The following is a 16,332-nucleotide window of genomic DNA, read 5'->3' on the forward strand; positions in this document are numbered from 1 at the left end:
TACTGCCGCGAATACCGCAGCTTTTTAATTACGACGAGTCAACAGCGAGAAATGAATTATTCACAGCCCTCGGAGACCGCGAGGCCGCTAAAGTGGATCATAAGATGTATTGTTGTAGTTTATTATAAGAGATCAACTTTCAGATACATACTTTGTCCTGTAACTCAAAATCAAGTAATAAAATGTTGACTAAGACTTTTACTTACATCTTATAAGTTTACAGCTACGTTCAGACAAGCCATTATGCTTTTCGTTTTCTTCGTAAGATCCTGTGCACACTGCACAATTTTCTAAGCATTAGGATTTATTTGGCGTCTATTATAACAAAATAATAAAACATCAATTTACATCATTATTTCAACCTCACGGTGTATACTGTATATTAGAGTACTGCGCTTTGACACGATATCGTCTCCTAATAAGTGTTCCGTGAACAAAGTTTTGTACGGAACACTGAAAATTGTTTAGCTCCTCATACTTTCATTATTTAGTCCGCAAGCTACCCAATTTCCTTTCAATCACAACGTGAAAATGATATTTTCTCAAAAACAACTCAATAATTACAAAGGTGTCTTATAAAATTGCTCCTCAAGTTACCTCGTCAAAAACAATTTCCCCTCAGTCCCTCATTCAAAACACGTAAAGCAATCATCCTACTAGCGAGCCCGCCTCTTCATATTTGCCTTCACTCGCGTTATGAGCTTCGCCATAGCCCATAACTAGCTTTTTCATCTCCCATATTAATCGTTTCAATCTTTTATTTTAGAAGAATGGTTTTTTGCGCTCCCCGACCGCCTTTTGCGGGCTTTTATACTTTTTATTGAGTTCGCTTGAATTTTAAAAGAGTTCATTTAATTGCGATATTAATTCAGCTGGTTGTTGAATGTTGGATATGAATTAGTTGTATAAGTTGGTCTTTCATTTATGAGATTGTGAAGCTAGTTCAGCAACGAAAAGTACTAAATTGTGAGTAAGTATAGTTAATTTATAGATATGATCTGAATGTCTAAAATTTATGAACTATAAATGTTGCTTTATTCGCATGTAAAATCGATACATGTATATGTTAGCAGGGAGCCTAGCCAAGATGCCAATCGCTTGCGCCATAGGCCGTAGCAAACGAAACGGTAATGTCTCCCTATCACTCTTCCATATAAGTGCGACAGATTGATTAGCGTTTCGTTACCTCCAGATCTTTAACACATAAGTATTAATATCTGGGAGACCGAGCTTTGCTCGGAAAACATATAAAGAATCCGCGTTTTCCCAGAGATAAGACCTAGCTAGATCGATTTATGCCCCCAAGAACCCCCATATAGCAAATTTCATATTAATCGTTAGAGCCGTTTCCGAGAGCCCCTAAATAAATAAATAAATATACAAGAATTGCTCGTTTAAAGGTATAAGATGAAGTACTTTATGCACCAAAGTAAATTTTGATGGGCATTCAATAAAATATCTACCTACCTACCTATACACCGTGTTTTTTTTGATTTCCGTTAATTTCAAGGGTGCATTCCTGAGCTTAAATCAAGTAACTTTCTCAAAGACACCGATGTTCTAATTAAGTCCATTTCGGAGATAATCCATAATTTATTTTTTTCCTATAAGGCCTCTACAAGCGTGTACACTTGCCTTAGGGCCGGCTTACATATTGATTAGTGTTTAGAATGAGTTCATACATTTGCTACTAAACTTAAGTACAATCTCGGTCGATTGATGTACGAAATGACATTGATATGTCACAGATTTCAATTGTTTGGTTGAGTTAAATGTAATGCCCGTGTTACAACAACGCTATATGCTACATTTAATTACTTTTTAAACAAAAAAAAAAAACAAAAAAGAAAAAAAAAATATTTTTTTTTGAAAATTAACTATGCCATTTAGTTCTTATAAACGTACTAAACTATACCCCGAAGTTAACGGAATTCAATAAAAACACGGTGTATACGCTCTTTTAGTTTCTTCGCAAAAACTCCATTTTATTTTCCGTATTCACTCAAGGCCCAAGACAAATCAAGTTTTAAACTGAAATAAATGTCATATACTAAGAAAAAGTGACCAAGGCCTCCAGTGCCCCAGGCTGGAATCGAACCAGCGTCCTCTGCTATCGCGGCAGGTGCCTGAACCACTCGGCCACCGGGCCACAGCGACATTAGTCAAATTTTCCAAGTATATGCACTTCCTACTGAAGGCTTGTGGCGCCCCCTTAGTATATGACATTTATTTCAGTTTATAATTTATATAGTAGTGTTTCTACTTGATAAAAACAAATTAAAATATTTTCTGAAAAATAATTTAATTTGTTCAAATACTTCATAGCAAATCAAGTTTGTTTCTTATTTATTAATATCAGGAATCAAACGCGTTCCCCCGCGCGGGGCGGGCAAATATAAGTAATCAGAGAAGTAATTGTCAACACGCGATACACACATCTTTGACGATCTTATGTTAACAAGCTTTTTCTCTGTTAAGTCTGTGAACATGAAAAGTAATTGATTCCTGTTAAATTATGTTCTTTATATTATACAAATGTAATAGCTTTTGTCCGTGACATAGACCGCGCAGAAAACTTACATCTCTCGTTTTACCCTCCTAGGTACCTAATGTGCTAAAATGCCAAAATCATAACTGGTGACTTCGGTTATAAACTACCAGTGTGCCAAATTTTTACTCATACCGTTCAGCCTTTTTGCATGAAACTTAAAGAAAACTTCAAGCTTAATTATGTTTTAGTGAGACTGTACCAAAGTTGACATTCCTTTTCAGTTTTAGTTGGTTTAAAACTTTAAACCTTTTATTGCGCTAAGTAAACGAAAAAGATATGTCCTCATATTTTTAACATTTACACTATACTATTCTAAAAATATGACAGCATTCCACAAAGACAGGTACGTTACATTTTTTTCCCCGCGCACCAGGATCCAAACCTACAAATTCAGCCTTCAAAAACTGTTCAAACAGAAATGCGTCGCAGTCAATCCAAGTTTGGAATCGGCAAAAAACGTCTGTTTGCTTGTCGGTCGATCGCTTTAATTAATGCAATTAGAAAGATGGCGCCGTGTTTGCGGAAAAATCTAAACAAGAATCGTTGCGGTGCGGGTTTCTGGCCGTTTTTATGTCTGTTTCGTTATTGCTTGGTATTTTACGTAGTTTTATTGATTTGTGAACTTAGTGATAGTTTTAACTCGAACCTAGAATATAGTTTTAACTCGAACCTAGAATAAAATTAAAACTAAGATTAGCTAACTTTAATTGAATATCAAACTGAAGAACTGGCGGATCTTAGAATCCTTAAAGACTATTCATTCTTACAAGTATTCGTGGCGGCGGGAACATTTCTAATATCGAGACTTGCTAAAATCTAAGATCAAGTATGCCATAGTAAGAGCGGTTTCGCACTACGTCCGATCCGAATACGATCCGAACACGTGAAAATATGGTCCGTAGTAGCCGCAAAACTATTTCTATTAAGTTACGCACTAGATCCGATCTCTACGCACTAGTTCTACGGCTACTACGGACCATATTTTCACGGGTTCGGATCGGATTCGGATCGGACGTAGTGCGAAACCGCTCTAAATCTATGGCGATCTTGATCTTAGAAATCGGACAGGCTTATAACACACCGCCCAATTCTCGAATCCTATTGAGTGACCACTTTCATACAAACAGCAACACTGTTAACTGTCCATCGATGGACCTTATTACAAAAGGCGTAAGGTCCGCCGATGGACAGTTTAATTAACAGTGTGGGCGATGGTACAGTCAGCAGCACAAGTTGCTAAACGGGCCAGGTGTTCAAAATGATCTTGACGCGACTTTATTGTTAAGAGAACAAGAGCGTGTCAAGATAATTTTGAACACCTCGCCCGCTTAGCAACTTGTGCTGCTGACTGTACAAGGCAGACTTTTGCTGTAAAAAAATCATACTCACTAAGAATTTTGCAAACATTACCATCGCGACACGCCGATTTTGCGTCGCTTGTGCATTACAGCTATTTGTCCAAAAACAGCAAGCAAAAAAACAAAATATGAATATTAACAGATGATTCTACCTCCCATGCCATGGAACCCCAATTCTCGGGATTAATTTGATTGGCTTCACCCCCGTGATTACGTTGTTACTTGTTAATTGGTCAGATTTTAATGATGTTCAAATACTCCGCGTTGATTGGTGGTGCCCGTTCAGCATATTATATTGCGAGGATAAAATTATAAAATCTTTATTATGCTAAACTTAAACTTTTGGCCCTAAAGTTAGGCAGTGAAGTGTTTAACGAATGGATTAATTAAAAATGGGCAAAATGGGCTAGTTTTCCCATACAATCAGGTTTTTGGGCCGTTTAAAAAATTGTTCACAATTTTTTTATATTTGGAAGATTTTATGCCCAGTTTTTCGATCCAGAAAAGGAGTCCCATTATTTTTAAATGCATTTCATAACGGAATGTACAGTGCGAAAAAAGTATGAACATACACAGAACAGTATAGCTCGTCACGTCATTCTGAATAGAAAACACATAGAATTTTCGTTTTTTCGTCAAAGCATCTTTTATCCCATTTTCAAGGAAGATATTTTATACAAAAAAAAATCTGTATCCATTTATTAAAGAAGGTTTAAGTTAAGAAAAAATCTGTCTGACATATCCTGTTAATCCACTAGATATCAGCCTAAAATCCCAATCCCCCCTACCCGGGGGAGGGGTAATTAAAAGAGTGGCGGATCCCGCTAATGATGTTTGCCGTGGCGCGTTTGCGCACCGCCCCTTAATCATTCATTACGGCAGACTAGCGCGGCGCGCGGCTTTGGCTGTGCTTATTATTATTGGGGTGTTGTGGGCTTTTGAGTGCCACGTCGACCAAGCTGTGATCTATTGTGACGGCCCTTTAAAGTTCACTACTAATGCCCGTTGAATCCAGGAAATTCCAGATTCTTTGGGCCGTAATCCTCTGTATCTCGTAGGGTTGCAGTCCGTGTCGCCCTAGGTAGGTACATCTTTTTGACATTGGCTGTGCTTTATGTAGTCATCAACTTTGGCTCTGTTTCATACTAACATCGTAAAATAAATGATTGGCAATCGCTTAGAAATAGTTAATTGACCTATTGTTAATTATCGAGCTGAGTTGTTAAAGAGATTGTATCATTGGTACAGTGAGCTGCGAAATTGCATGGAGAAATTATGAATGAATTCATTGATAAAATCACCATGCACTGTGGGATTTAGTCAATCTGTGTAAGAATGTCCTTTAATATTTATTTATTTATGCACTTTTACGGCTGATGGTACCTATAGGTCTTTATAGGGTCGGTTATGTGCCATTGTGCATGTGACACCCATGGAGTTAATCGTACGCAAGCTACAAGTAACTGCTTATCATTAGGCGACCTGTGAGTTTGTTGGATTAGGATTTATTAAAAAAAAAAACTATGGTGGTTGCATAGGCATACTTGTATTGGGCTTAGTTGATCAATCATTAAACAATCTTACCGTTCAATATGAAGCATCCTAGGGAGAATGGTAATAGGCACGGCGTTCAAAGGGTTCGTACGTTTTATTCTTCAGAAATAATTCGAGTATTTGCATTAACCTTATTTTTGTTGAACAGGACGGAAATCACCCGCACGCCGCCCCTACCCCCCTCGCCGCCGCCGGCGTCGTCGGCGCCCCCCGCGCCGGCCACGGCGACGGCGGGCGGCGCCGTGCCCGCCGGCAGCCCCGCGCCGCCCTCGCCGACGCCGCCCCCGCAGCCTGAGCAGACGCAAACGGTCAGTTTTGTTTTCTATACCTAATATTGTACTATATTTTTTATAGCAAATATTATAAATGTTGGCTACTTGTCTTAAATAAACGTGACGAGAAAGTGTCAGATGGGTTTGGCACATTAATTTCTTACCCTAGTCTAACCACAAACTTAAGATAGAGTTCGGCCAAAGAGTCGTGTCAAAAAAATGCCTGATAAACATTACCTGGCAATGAAATTAGTATGGAATGAAATTATTAACCGAGCTTGAAGTTGAGCGTTTACTTATTAAACTGCTTACGTCAAATTTGCCTCCTCTAGAGCCCCTAAAATTTACTTTTTTGTATCCATGCTTTATCATGTCAAAACTCAGGGGATGCAGCGCTAAATTTGGGAAAATCAACAAAGACCTTCTATACCTATTTATCTATATTGATCAGCATTTAGTTTGTCCGCTTACGGACATAGGCCTCCTCCAAATCCACCCAATTCTGTCTGTCCCTCACCACTTGGAACCAGTTATGGCTCGCGTGTCGCCCTAATTCGTTCACCCATCTTTCTGGTGGGCGATCATCTTCCCTGGTTCTCCACTATGTCTCCTGGTCCAACTTTCGGCGTATTTAACAACAGTATTCTCATTTTACATACTTCTCAACAGACCTCCTCAACGCCCCCAACAACGTTAACAACGACGACGACATGCTCGCCCTCCCCCTCGCCAACCGTGACGGTGACGCCCGCGCCGACGCCGCCGCCGCCGGTCGCGCCGACGCCGCCCGCCGCGCCGCCGACGCCGCAGCCGGCGCAACCGCCGACGCCGACACAGCCGGCGGCGACGCCGGAGACAGGTAGGAAAAAAAAACAATTTTAATGACATTCCCCAAAATAGCGTTAGGTGGTAATGTATTCCGTGGCGTTTTTAACGTGTCTAATGGCGTTATTTATAAACGTCTGTCAAATCTAACAAACCGTTGATAAGCGTTTGAACCTATCTGACATTTATGTCAGAGTCCAAATTTAACAGAATTTTGTAAGAGGTTACTAAGTTTTATGCATAAAGGGGGTAAACCTCTAGACGTGCTAGCTAACGCTTTGGCCATCGGCACACGAGATGCTCAGAAAAATATTGAGTGTCTAGCCTATTCTATTTTATGATATAGCTAGTCTATTTTATGAGTTGCTAGTCTATTTTATGATATAGCTAATGGTGCTCAGATGTGCATAAAAAGGTTACACCTTGGCTATGAACAAAACTTCATCGATTGAATTCGGTAGCAGTATCTTAGCCTTTTTTTTCGTGGCCCTAAAGTACGATGGCCTAATAACTTAATTGGTATTATTTTTTATTGAAAACTTGTTTAACTACCAGCTACCTACTGATAGATTCTGGGGATGTCCTATTTGACTGCGAAGCTCTCGGTTTTGGACCCCCACCGTATTACAAACACGTTTATTTGTTTAGAGGGTCTCATGGTTTGTTTATTTTTTTACGGATTCGATATACAGTGAACTATTTGAGAAAGGAAAGTTTATATAGCAAACTAAATAAATGAGACACGTGTCCGACATGTGCAATATAATAAATAATATAAATAAATTTATACGACACCTAGTCCCACAGTAAGCTCAATAACGCTTGTGTTGTGGGTATTCGATGACGACATATATAATATACATATATTTGTGATGAACACACAAATAAATGCCCGTACCAGGATTCGAACCCGGGACCTCCTGCTTCGTAGGCAGGGTCACTACCGACTGGGTTAGGAGGCCGTTCAATAATTTAATAGCACTAATAGCTCAAATCTATTTTTTTTTATAAAACCTTTGTATATTGTAACGCTAGGTCACGCTGAGAGTGCGACGTTACAATATAGAAAATAAAAATACATAGAAACCAGTCGTGTCGCCGCGACGTCATCTGCAGTCGCGACACGTCGCCGGTTTCCAACTATAGTTCGTTTTTTGCATTAGAAAAAGACTACGCGATCTTGATGTGTCTTTTAATAGAAAACGGTTTTTTTTAATCAGTAACTATTACTTATGAAAGCAAAAGAATGTAAATAATCGTATATGATTGATAATTGTTACATATTAGCCGTCACTTATTTTTCAAAAGTGTTTTTCAATAAAAAGACACGTCAGGATTGTTTACTTTTTTCTAATGCTAAAAAGAACGAACTATAGTACCTTTAGTTAGGCGACTGTTTCTACGTAATTTCATACATTTCGTGAGTAAACTTTTGAAGTAAACCAACAAATTAGCGGTTCGTTTGTTTTGCCGTAATGAAACGCGGCTGGATTCATTAATATACTCGCTAATTATCTAGCTTTTTGCGCAAACTTGATATCGACGCGGGAATCCAGGCGTTTGATTACTTTTATTTTAATAGTATTTAGTTATGGTAATTAACTTTGTATAATATATAAGGGATTAACGTTAATCAATCAAACTCCGACACAGACAATAATTAATAAATTTTTCCGTACATATGGTGCTAATTATCGCCCTAGTGCGGTAATTTCACAATTTTCTAATAACGTTTTTTGTATGGGAGCCCCGCTTAAATATTTATTTTATTCTGTTTTTAGTATTTGTTGTTATAGCGGCAACAGAAATACCTACATCATCTGTGAAAATTTCAACTGTCTAGCTAACACGGTTCATGACACACAGCCTGGTGACAGACAGACAGAGGAGTCTTAGTAAGGGTCCCGTTTTTACCCTTCGGGTACGGAACCCTAAAAACGAAAGCGAAGCGAATAGAATAAAACAACGCAGCGTCATTTAAACATATATTTAACAGTGACAATAAATCAATTTAACCTATGGCCCGTAAAATAAGCTCGTTTCATCACACGCGAATACTGATATGTTTCCTTAACTCGCCATCAGATATATTGGAGCGGCCAAGGCACTCACAAATATCTGAACACGCCTTTATTGTCAGCGCGTTAGAGTGTGTGTTCAGATATTGTGAACACCTTGGCCGCTCCGATATATCTGATGGTGACTGTACACTAAAGAATTGAGAAACTATCACCCGACCACTGTCACTTTTAAACATTTCTTTTTGGCACTAAAACACTTGCAAAAGAAAACTGACAAGTCGACATCTTGAAAATGTAGTCTTTTTACAACTTAAACATTAATAGTCCGGCGTTTAAGCGGCTTAGATGCCTTGTCGACGCTTTTCTTTTAGAGACTTCTTTTTCCATTTCGAAAAATGCAGAATTTTTGCTGCTTTAGGTACTGTTTGAACAAATCTTGGAACTTCAGCAACTTGTCATACCAAATAGGTCTTGTCGTCTATTAAAATGTTGCTTTTGTCAACACTCTATTGTGTAAATATCGTTTTCCGTGGAGAACATTATGCTAACTTTGCATTTTGCATCCAACTTGTGACCACTTTTGACGAGATCTTGGCAACCAGTAGCTAATTTCTTTTCGATAATCCTTCTTTATAATATTACTGTTTCGCCAACTCCAGTCTCAAAAACACAAACACATCAGAATTTTGAATTTTGAAAATGTTGTGATGCGGTCGGGTTCTTCAATCTATTAATCCTAATTAACGCCAGAAGTTGACGGCTCCGGTTCGCCGGACAGATTCACGGCTTCCACCTCCTCAGCGTGGCATCTCTTCCTGTGCTTATGCACGAAGTAGTAACTCGGGAACTTAGAGCCGCACGTCTTGCACGGGTAGTACTGGATGGTCGTCCGCGTCTTACGATGTCGACACGGCCAGTTGCGATCAGGGGATGATTCTCTCCAGGCTGTGTTTAGGACGCGACTGAATCGGACGGGGCCGTCGCAAGAAGCGATGTCTAAGACCGTGTTGGATGACCGCTTGTCGTCTATCTCTGGTTCGATGCGTTCGACGTCCAACTCGCTAGAGGTTGTCGATGATGGGGATGGTGCTGGTGGTGTGACCGGGGAAGGCGCTCGGGCGCGGCGCGGCACGGGGCGGTGGGCGCCGGGCGGCGGCGCGGGGCGCGCCACGCACGGGCTCGGCCCGAGCCACGCGCGGTACAGCGACAACATGCTCCGGCCGCAGCCGACAGCGGACTGCGAGCGGGAGTCGTAAGCCGGGACCATTTATAGGGATGGCTAGGGATGTGTGGTTGGTATCCTGGTCAAGGCACCAAGGGTTCTAAGAACGGCTCTAGCAATAGTAGTTATTCTTATTTGTAATCATTACAGTCGGAAAGGAAGTCAAACTCGCCAAAATACAACCCTATAGGTTAGAAATTATGTATTTTTTTTAACAAAAATACGTGTTAGTTAATTCATACCCCAATATGCAAGGGGACCCAGGGGACAATCAGGCAAACAAAAGTTGATTGTTAGTCTATATCCCGATTAAAACGGGAACGGGACCAATCTTCAGATTCGGCCCCTAGGGACCTTACAGCGGCGAGGGAACCGAGGTTGTTTAACTGGTGATGTTTGAGAGGAAAATATCATGTTTTGAATATGAATTGTTATTGGTGTATTGTTGAAATTTAGCTAGGGGTATTTACGTTTTTTGTCGATTTAAAAGTTGTGATTTTTCGCTTGTCTTTGAGGTAGATACGCCCTTTAAAAGTACTATTTCTTTCTGATATGGATGATATAATCTTGGCTATGCCTCGCATACTCGTATCTCAGAGTCCCCAGGGCCCCGCGAATTGTTTAAACGTTGTCCTACGCAAAGAATCGCGACGGCGCATGAATATTTTACACACGGACCGACTCCGTATTTATTTTTCTATACCTAATTTTTTTCTGTTATCACAAATTGAATCAAGATTTTTCCTCTTCATATTCCTGAGACACGTTTGGTAGTGATGTGAAGTTTACGAATTTGTATTTAAGTTCTGTTCTGACTTATAATGAGTTTTAGTGTGTAACTCTTTCGAGTTTTTTTCTCGTAAATCGAATCAAACTTGAATGTCATAACAGTGACTATTAGTTTAAGCATATAATTGCATTACATAAAAAATAAACCTAGAAATTGAATGACCTGTAACCTGATAAAAAATAAGGTGTTGTATTTTTTCCAATGTTCTTTTTTAAAAATGTTTAATGTGATTTAAGAGTAGGTAATTATTAAGAGCTTTACTTCCGCCCATAGAATAATATCCCTCTTATTTTGGCAAACTATGATATAATATTCGCTGTCCTCGGGTGTGGTCTCGATAGATCAGTCGGCAGAGCATGGGCTAGTGATCCAGTGTCGCGAGTTCGAGTCTCACCAGAGAGAGTGAATTTTTCCTCTTTTGTCTAAGCTTTAAGGCTTCGTCACACAGGCGCGTTTTCCGGGCGGCGCGTGAGAGGGGCGCGCCGCTTTTAAGGGGCCCACTGATTAACAGTCCGCCGGACGGTATCGGCCTGTCAGTTAGAACAAAATTTTGACAGTTCCGAACAACTGACAGGCCGATACCGTCCGGCGGACTGTTAATCAGTGGGCCCCTTATCACTAATACAGTCAGCAGCAGAAGTTGCTAAGCGGGCGAGGTGTTCAAAATTACCTTGACACACTCTTATTCTCGTAACGTTAAAGTCGCGTCAAGATCATTTTGAACACCTGGCCCGCTTACCAACTTCTGCTGCGGACTGTACCTACCTGTAATTGTAAATGTCTAAACGCCGCGGTCGTGGATGTGCTAAGCCGAGCCACCATCCCGCGGGACCCTCTAAGTGAATTAAGTGTTTGCTCGGTACTCGGTACAGATCTTTTGTCGGAATACATTCATTTATAATTTTACATGCAATTCGAGGAGCTTTCTGATTTCATTTATATTCTATTGCTATTAAATATATTTTGTTATTAAATATCGTTAACATCTGTCCTTTAGATACTTTTTTGAAGGAAATCTAAAAACTATTTGGTCTCAGACTTTCAAGGGATGGGTTATGACTTATGATCAAGGCTCGGAACCGGTTTTTTTCAAAACTCCGAAATAGCCCAATATTTTTAATCATTTTATGCTCTTTACGTAGGACTGAATATTTAGGTAGGTAACAACTTCGTATTATTAGATTGTCCCATTAAAAATGAAATAATAAACTAAATAACGAAAAAGAACGTACGTGTGGAGGCCGTTATTAGTTCAATCATTCGTATTTTAATTTTTTTTTCTTTCTAAAATGTCGCTAAAAATTGTCTCTAAATATTCATATATTATGATCAAGTCACTCCTGCGAACTTATCTGCAGCAACAAGTCTTTCAGTCACTTAGAGATTCCTCACAAACAGCCACCTCGTAACCACATTTGACAGCCTGCGTAACGTCAGCTAGCTCTAGCTGTCATCCCATGAACTTTCAAACTTTACATACAACACACCTTTTGCTGTCGTAATTATTTTACGATCACTGTTCATGCTTCTCCTTATACCTTGAAACGAGCAATTCTTGTATATTTATTCATTTATATATATATTTCGGGGATCTCGGAAACGGCTCTAACGATTTCGATGAAATTTGCTATATGGGGTTTACGGGGGTGAAAAGTCGATCTAGCTAGGTCTTATCTCTGGGAAAACGTGCATTTTTGGGTTTTTATATGTTTTGCTCGGTTTCCCAGATATTCATTTTAAAAGTAAGATTATTTAATAATGCAACCCGTAGACAATTTTAATCAAACAAAGACGCACAACGTAATATCCATTACGTAAAAAAACGTCAAAAACCGGCGATGTATCGCTGATCCGGGACTTAATCCCGTCACCGTAATCCCGGACCGTACACGGAATAGCAAATCATCCATTTGGACAATTAACCGCTTTGTCCAAGTGCTTACGGGGTAATTGGGGTTTGTGACGTGTTTCGTTTGCCCTAAAAATGCTGTTCATTGGCTATTTGTATTATTACTTGGGTACAAATACAAGGCTAAACCTCACAGGAGACGCAAAAGAAATTTTGCGGTTTATTGGCCATTTTTAATTTTTACTGAGACACCTATACAAGAGTAAAGTTATAAACTGAAATAAATGTCCTACACCAAATAAAAAGTGACCAAGTTCAAGACTAAAGTTGTGTCTTACAGGGACCTAAATAACTTGGCCGAAGACCGCGAAAACTGGCGTCTTCCACCGACAAAGCCAGGCTTTTAAAGTATGACGATGATGATAAAAAAGACTAAAATGCCCAGGAGTTAATCTTCCTATTTGATAAAATAAATAAATTGCAAAAATAGTTGATGTGAGAAGCGGTAGACAAAATGGTAGATGTTTTTCAGATAGTGGGTGTGCAATTCACGACGAAATAGTTAAGTATTGCAGGCAGATGTTATTTGAATAGTCAAGCGACTGTTTAGATCGATCGGCCCTTATAAAAACGCAGCATATAGGTACGCAATCATGTGTATTATGCGTTGCGTTTTTGTCTTACATTTTGCTGCGTAAACGGTGCGTCAACGTCTTTGAACGGCGGTGTAGACGAACCTTAAACTAGAAAATGTTGTTTATACCTAGCTTTATTACAAGCTTTTATTTAGTTTCACCTGACCGTTGTCTGTGTGTAATCAAATCTTGCAAGTTAAATTTGATCCACTCCCCGGTTTCCGATTGAGCTGAAATTTTGCATACATATGTAAGTCGGGTGACAATGCAATATTATGATGTCATCGAGCTGATCTGATGATGGAAACCGGAGGTGGCCATAGGAACTCAGTGATAAAACAACGAAACCTAATTGTGTTTGGGGTTCATAGAATTGTCTCGATGAGTATTAGTTGCCTGTGGAAAAAAAAGTACAGTCGGTGATAAAAGCTTGTACCAAAAATGAAATTTTTGCCAAAAACTTATTTTTACCCTAAAACATTTCAATAACCTATAATTCCACAGTCGTAATACAAACAAATACTTATGTAAACATAACCCAATGAAATGATTGGTCTTGAGTGTTTGCGTTGTAAAATTGGCTCCCCACCGTCCCGGCGTGTCGCTGTTTGCGGCCAGCCGAGCGCGACAGTTTAACGACTTGCAAACAGCGACATCTAGGGATTAAACGTTTGACTATCTGCTTGTTATGTGAACTTTTATTTACCTATATTATATGTAGTTATTCTATTTATCTTTGTATCGCGCTTTAGAGAGGTGTCACTCAACTCAAAAACCTCGCGTATTATTAACATGAGAATATCAGTGCCATTTTAAAATCTATCATTTTCTCATATATTTTTTGCCTATGTGTGTAATTTATTTACTTATCGTTCGTTATGCTATTAAAAAGAATCTACCTAGTTTGTATTGTATAGCTTGTATAAGTATACTTATACAACTTTACACTTATACATGCGATATATCGCATTTTCTCCTATAGGTCCCATAGGTCCTAACTTAAGGTATTTATAATTGTTATTTAGTATTAGTATTAATGGTTTATTGTTGTTATTTATAAAATGTATTTAATGTGATTTCTGACACAATGATTGTATTGTTTAAGAATAGAATAAATGAAATGAAAAATGAAATGAAATCTCTCGTCCGTAGGCTGGCAGTGGGACTTACGTCCATATTTCGCAATTTTTTTATGCTGCCGTACCAAAACTGTAAAAATGGTATCGTTTTGTCAAGTTCTTAAATTAGTCCTATTCTGCTTTCGTCACGCATTCAGAATAGGACTAATTTAAGAACTTGACGAAAAACGAATGGGACGACCCAAGACGATACCGTAAAAATTAAGCCTGTCTGTCTACTCCGTCTGTCTGTCTACTTAGATATTAAGCTATCGAGTTCATTTATTCAACTACTTACAGAACTTTACAGTTGTTCAAAATATTGTATGCATTTCACAACGTAAGCTAAAGCGGGTAAAGTGCACCGTTAGCCCAACATTGATAAACGCTCATAATACCTAGACCGCATAATACCTAGACTCGCTCGTAAGATCAATACGGGAGTTTGCGGAGCGGGCAATTACAACTAGTACACAGATCACTCGGATTCACTAATTGCCCTGTTTTACTGCGAGTACAGGCGGCGTCAAATAGTGACGGCAAACGTGCACAAATATATCGTGACACATACGTAGCTTTATGAGTAGAAATGCAAAATAAAAACAGTTGGTTACACACAGTGTTCTAAACTAACTCTGCAGTGACTTGGCAAGTAACAACATGAAGCGAAGTTGAGTCTTGCTGCCAAATCAGCGCAGTTTTGACGTGACTGAAATAGATGTCGTGATACCTATGCTAAAGGAAATTTGACCAAAGCTTTCAGCGGCCGTGTTCACACCTTATCTGAATCACTTAGAATCGGAATCAGAAAAGTATTTAGTGCCACAAAAAATACCTTATGAACTAAGTACAAAATATAAACCTTAAATACTAAAATAGGTACAATTTAATAAGAAAATTATACACGAATGATTGGGCAATCGGCTCCATTCTCAGCATATGCCAAGCACGCCAAGCAGAGGGCCGAGCGCTGGTTTTCAGACAGACTTAAGTTAGGAATCGTCTCCTGACTATCCTAGTGCCCACAACGTAACTGTTTCTCAGCAAATCACCATCGAGTAACAAATAAGCAGATATAAAATCCTATTGTAATACAGATTAGAAACCACTTAGAAGGTGACAGTCCTCAAATATGCATTTCTCCAGAAACTTCCTCGTACAGCTACAGTGTGGAATGGAATGAACTGTCGCCTGAAGTATTTCCGGACCTATACAACCTTCAAGAAACGAGCGTCCATCTTAAAAGCCGGAAACGCATTTGCAACTTTTGGTGTTGCAGATATCCACGAGCGACGGTAATTGCTTATTATTAGGCGATATGTCTGCTCGTTTGCCCCCTCTTTTATTGAAGTGGTGACCAGATCGACCGATTTGATCAGAAACCGATACGATCTAAGGCTACCGGGCCAAATCAGCACGGCCTGATTCCATCGGACAATTTTATCGGATTGGCGAAAAATTGACTCGTCTGGAAACGCCTTAAAAAAGCTTAATATTTAGCTAAACAACATACCAATACTTAGTTGTAGAACGAACAAAATTAAATACATAATTATATCCAACCCTTGCGGCGCATAATGAAGCCAGTTGTCGGCAAAGTTAATTATCGCCGAGTTAATATTGCAACTTCAACAGACCGAGTTTAGCGCCAATTACTGTGTTGGGATAGTTAGAATGTTAACTTTGTCCATAACGCGGTTTGAAGAGACGCTTGCAAGCGTTTTGTAAGGACAAACGGATTATTAAGTTGAATGAAGAAACAGGGTTAAAATCATTTCCCTACGACATTTTGTCAGTCAGTCAAAATGTAACAGTGTGGAACTTTTAACCAAGTTACCAGGATTTTTTTTATATCGGACGCAAATCCTTCGATTATACATTTTATATCTGTATGTGTCTGTTACCGTAGCTCACAAAAGGGGGCTTCTTTTTTGTTGAAAAGATTACTTGATCGATTTTTATTTTGCTTTTGAGACAACCGGTTTATATAGACTGTGGTAGAAATTTGTATGTATGTAAATGTAAAATAATATTAAATTGAGGTCTTGTTTGATGACGAACATGAAACTTACATTTATCCAGTGTAACATAGTTTGTTGGTTTAATCCGTAAATCTGAACGGCACCCGACAGCTGGA

The 16,332-nt window shown here is 39.1% G+C and overlaps 1 protein-coding gene across 1 annotated transcript in view; it reads left to right on the forward strand.

Annotated features, from left to right (window-relative positions):
* Nucleotides 1–16,332, forward strand: part of LOC134800353 (nuclear receptor corepressor 2-like) — a 112,294-nt gene that overhangs the window by 67,497 nt on the left and 28,465 nt on the right. Inside the window, exons 14-15 of the mRNA XM_063772852.1 lie at nucleotides 5,612–5,771; nucleotides 6,405–6,594. Of these exons, the coding sequence (XP_063628922.1) occupies nucleotides 5,612–5,771; nucleotides 6,405–6,594 (350 nt within the window). The remainder of the gene's footprint in view (nucleotides 1–5,611; nucleotides 5,772–6,404; nucleotides 6,595–16,332) is intronic.

Source organism: Cydia splendana, chromosome 19 (genome assembly GCF_910591565.1).
Source record: "Cydia splendana chromosome 19, ilCydSple1.2, whole genome shotgun sequence".
In the NCBI taxonomy this organism is placed as follows: domain Eukaryota; kingdom Metazoa; phylum Arthropoda; class Insecta; order Lepidoptera; family Tortricidae; genus Cydia; species Cydia splendana.